Here is a 5,429-nt window from a genome sequence, read left to right on the forward strand (position 1 = left end):
AACACACATATTTTTTCCAGCACTTTATAAATGTCACCTCATTGCCTTCTAGCTCGCTTGTTTTCTGAAAAGAAGATCATGTATTTAAATAGTACATGGATCAGTGTGCCAAAAACTGAATATTTAGTTGATGATGTATGAATACTGGCTCACTTTATGGAGAAAATAAAACTGGATTTCTATCTTATGCCATACAAAAAGGTACACTTCAAAAAAAGTTCTCATTGTGAAAGATAAGTCTATAAGGTTAACAGAGGCAGGATCAAAGCAGGCAAGATGGCGTCGAGCAGCGGGGAGCTAGGGAGTTTATTTGACCACCATGTCCGGAGGGCGGTATGCAACACTTAGGCCAAATATCGGGAGGGACGACGGCCTCGTGCTGTCAAGGTATATACAATCAATTTGGAATCTCAGTACTTATTAATACAAGGAGTTCCTGCTGTAGGAGCCATGAAGGAAATAGTTGAGCGATTCGCTTTGTATGGTGCAACTGAACAGTACAATGCTCTAGATGAATACCCGGCAGAAGACTTTACTGAAGTCTATCTTATTAAATTTATAAACTTCCAAAGTGCAAGGACAGCCAGAAAAATAGATGAACAGAGCTTCCTCGGTGGATTGCTTCATGTGTGCTATGCTCCAGAATTTGAAACAGTTGAAGAAACTAGAAAAAAAACAGAAGTGCAGAAGGCATATGTAGTAAGAACTACCAAAAATAAAGGTTTTAAGCCATGTGAATATATTCCCTTATCAAGGAATAAATTTTTGGAGTAGAATTTGTTAACATTTTTAAGTGATTTTTTCAATTATATGATTCTGAATGATGAAAACAATAAATAAGCCACTTCTGTTTTCCTTTCCCTCACCTTTTAAATTGTAATGTAAAGACCATTATGTGACAAAGAAATTGGTTACAGAGCATAAAGACACAGAGAATTTTAGACAAGACTTCCACTCAGAGATGTCTGAATTTTGTACAGCTGCTGTGAACACTTCTGCAGGGAACTCAAATCCTTATCTTCCATATTCTTGTGAATTGCCTTTATGTTATTTCTTCTCAAAATGTATGTGTTCATCTGGGGGTCATGTAGACAGAGCATCAGACTCTTCTAAGGATGGTAGAAACCATGGTAAAACAATGGGGCATTATAACCACAATGATTCTTTGCAGAAAACACAAACACTTTTAAAAACTCAGTGGCCTACCCTGGTGCACAAAAGGCTATTATTACTCTTTCAGAGGCAGTTGATAGATTTATGCCTAGGACAACACAACTGCAGGAGCGCCAAAGAAGAAGAGAAGATGATTGTAAACTTGGAATTTTTCTTGAAACAAACTCAAGTAGTAATGAGGTTATGACTGGACCTCTGTTACCAGAGGTATCTAAAGTGGATATGCACGATGACTCATTGAATACAACAGCAAATTTAATTCGGAATAAACTTAAACAGGTAATTTCATCTGCCAAAGCCTCCAGGGGACAAGCTGGCAGAGGTACATACAAGTCATCCATTAAAACAAAGAAGAATATAGAGTGCCAGCAGCAAATTAGTATTTTCTAAAAAAAAAAAAAAAAATTTATTTTTAGCCTGTCATTTTAATTATTCAAGAGATTTTACTGCTGGTATTTTTTAATGCACTCCTCTTTGTAATTTTATTCAAGCTACTTGTCTAAAGTCATTTCTTCTTTTTTTGATCCATACTTAATGTTGCAGAAATTATTCTTATCATTATAACGTTACCTCTCATGTACTGTAATTATATGTAAATTAATTAAAGCAAGTATGGAAACTTTACAATATAAATCAAGATAGGCAACCAGGAGAAAACATAATAAAATAATAATAATAAAGTTAATAGAGGTTAATAAATGTTAACAAAGATAAATGGCTCATAGATTCTATAGCATCTAATATAGGCTTTCTGTCAACAAAAGGACACAATGAACAAAGTTAAGAACCCAGTTTATTATTTCCAGAAATTATTTGTAATATCTAAAACCACAAATGTCTAATATCAGAATATACAAATAATTCTTGCTAATCCATAATAAAATGATAGCAAATCAAAATAGGAAAAAATGAGCAAAAGTTGTGAACCATTATTTCACAGAAGTGAAGACTCAAAAGAAGGTTATTATGAAAAAGACGTATTAATTTGCAATTATTACAGTGGCAACAATGAGAAAGTTATATAATGCAAGTGCTGCCTGGGAAGTAGGGATATGAAAAATTGTAGACATTGCTGGTGGGAGTTTAAATTGGCCTAGGTATTCTGAAGAGTAATGTGAAAGTATTAAATTAAAGTTAATTAAACATAGATATATGTTATGACTAGATATAGTCATATTCTGGATGTGTATTCTAGAGCAATTCTTCCACCAATATGAGAGAGAACACACAAATGTTCATTATGGTGCTGTCTTCAGTAGCAGAGGTGTGGATGCAACCCAGGTGTTCATCATTGGAAGGAAGGGACAAAATGTAGTGTACGAACACTATGTAAACTGCATAGTAGTTAGTGAAAAACAGACCAACTCTAAACACGGGACATGAACAGACCTTTAAAACATGGTGCTGAGTGGAAAAAAATAGTTTAAAACATAACAGCATTTGTGTAAATTAAAGTTATATGCACATAAAAGAAAATCACATGCAAATAAATTATAGATATCCAATGTTTCAGAATTATTACTTCTGTTGGGAGAAAAATATAAGTGGAGAGAGGTTAAACAATAAGAAATGCAGGGAAGAAAACAGGATGGATTGAAGAAAGGCTGAACAAGAGAGGTGCCCTGCATAAACACTTAATAACAGTGTTCTAGAATTTGGGATTATGATTAATCCAACATTTCACCTCGAGAAAAAAATAGATAAAGTGATAGATAAATATTTAAGTAGGTATGCAAATGAATGAGAGATAGATTAATAAATATATTGGTAGGTAGGTAGGTGGATAGATGAAAAGAGCGGGAAGAGAGAAGAGGGAGATATGGTAGGTAGATGGATATATGAGAGATAGATGATGGATAGAGAGAAAGATAGAAGACAGGTAGATAGATCAGACATAAAGACAAGTAGATAAAAAGCACGTGACATATTCCTTGTAACTTAATGCCCAAGTAAAAGGCAGAATGGGAAAGCTTGACGAACTGTAGCATTTCTCACAATGTAATGGAAAATTTATTTTAAATATATATTTATTTAGAAAACTATTGGCAAATTTCTCCTGCAAAGACCCAGGAATATGTGTGTCCAATAAGAAGGCAAATTTTGTCTTTTATAAATTTCCTATATTTGACCCTATATTCAACAGAGTAACTCTAGAGCAACTGGCGACAGCTTTTATCTATAAATTGCTAGCATAAACTCCCGAGACGAATGCCAGTGTATTTAAGAATAGTCTGGCAATGTACATTTTTAAACATAGAAAAATAATGAATAATCCAATACCTTGAATCTATGTATTTTATCGCATATGATACCTTATATATCCCACTGAACTAGAAAGGCTGTATTTCTTCATTATGAATACACTGTGTGTAACCAATTGATTTATTGATATGAAGATAGATTATTGTGATATTTATAAGAAATTATGTTTTAATTCTTTATTATTCTTTACCTTTGTCATGTTGTACATATATAATTATCAAATATAAGCACAATTGTCTTTATTATTCTTTACCTTTGCCATGTTGTACATATATATAATTATCAAATATAAGCACTATGAGTACATTGTAAATTTTTATCATGTGTATACATAATATTATTTATAGGGATGATGTGGAAAATCCAAATTCACAAATCAAATTCCTTTTATTCTTAATTCAAAAGTCCGAAGTTGACCAAAAGTGTTCTTGGAATAGTCTGGTGAGATTGTTTTAACAGTGACTGTTCCAATTAATGCTATTTGTATGTTCTTTCAATGTATTTTGTTCCTATCTCTTCTGTGGTGGAAAAAAAAAACAAAACAGAATGATCCAATTTGAGCTGCATTCCTGTTTTTCTAAATGAGATTATTCAGTGGTTTAGTTAATCTTGAGTTGCCACAGGGCCTCAAATAGAATGAGGTAATATATTCTATCCTCACTAGCTCAGCCTCTTTTATTTTAATTTTTTAAAAGAAAAAAGATTTATGTTGTCGGAGAGGCAGAGGGTATTAGATGATAACCATGAAGTATTAGGATCACAGGGGAGACAGCCTGTCTATATGTGTGAATGTGAAATCCTATCTGTGCAGGTCACTGCCAACATTGAAAGAGACAGGGGCACAGAGCTTGTCCAGGAACTTCACTTTTTACTCCATCCAAGTGGGGAAAAAAGGAGTAGCCATTATGACCAATGCTACACATGAAATCTTTGGTATTTTATGGATCTTTCTCCTATGTAGAGGCACTTTTCTGGACCAGCCGACAGGCTTTCAATAGTCATGTCACTTCCCTTCTAATCTCTTTCAAACCGTAAGACACGGCCAGCATCCTGCCTCCTATCATCCTCCCACCCCCTTCCCATACCTTTATTCTTGATGAAAGCTACTCTAAGGCTGTCCCTAGTCAAGGGACAGTGCTTTCAGGGAAAACACATTGGACTGTATACACATTTGATCAAAAACATTTGAAATGTGCACAAAAGCAGCCAAGTCAGAAAAAGAAAAGGACAGCTGCATAAAGATGTCATAGCTATAAAAGAGCTGGTTGTAAAAGCTCTGGCTAACCAAATGGCTAAGCTAAACAAAGCACAATTAAGGCCATCCTGTCCGTTTTTCCCATTCCATTCTCTCTATCTGTGCATATTAAACACACTAATTAGTGCTACATTGTTTTTCCAAATTCTTATTTAATTTCCATTTTCTTACGGTCCTGCTTTCATGTTTGCTAACACAGGCAAAAATATATCTTTGTATATTCTACTCTCCAATATATTTTACCCACTCTTCTTCTAAAGGTGTGCATTTTTGCTAGGAATAAATATAGGAAAAATTGAATGTCTTGATGATTGACATTTTTATAAACTCAAAATTAAATGTACGCTTATGATGCTAAGGCAGCATTGTTCAACATTTTCCAGGATTATAACAAGCAAACCAAACAAAACAATAAAAGCCTAGCTAATTTGTCCATGAAATACCCTAAGGTTTTGTTAGGTTTCCTATGAGTATGTTCTGATCACTGATACACTCAGGAGAAAGTGGAATTGGGTTATGTAGCGTGTCAGCTCCAAGGCAACTGAAAAAACAAAAGTCTGAGTAGAATATCAGCAATCAAATTAGATAAAATTTAACAAGGTAAATAGCAGCGTACAAAGTAAGATGTGATACAATAAGATAATACAAACATTCATCAACAAGGAAAATCCCTGCACCTCCTATTACGCCAAACGAAAGCACAACAGCAGCTACGTGGAATTACCTTGAGATACAGTCT

At 34.1% G+C, this 5,429-nt stretch overlaps 1 protein-coding gene across 1 annotated transcript; it reads left to right on the forward strand.

The window, feature by feature from the left end:
* Positions 1-276: 276 nt before the first annotated feature.
* Positions 277-1,517, forward strand: LOC116463671 (RNA-binding protein 48). Its single transcript, XM_032146881.3, is given in 4 exon segments — positions 277-721; positions 888-1,175; positions 1,178-1,456; positions 1,459-1,517. Coding segments are annotated over 4 exon segments (1,071 nt in total).
* Positions 1,518-5,429: the final 3,912 nt, after the last annotated feature.

Source organism: Hylobates moloch, unplaced genomic scaffold (assembly GCF_009828535.3).
Source record: "Hylobates moloch isolate HMO894 unplaced genomic scaffold, HMol_V3 SCAFFOLD_3, whole genome shotgun sequence".
Taxonomy (NCBI): domain Eukaryota; kingdom Metazoa; phylum Chordata; class Mammalia; order Primates; family Hylobatidae; genus Hylobates; species Hylobates moloch.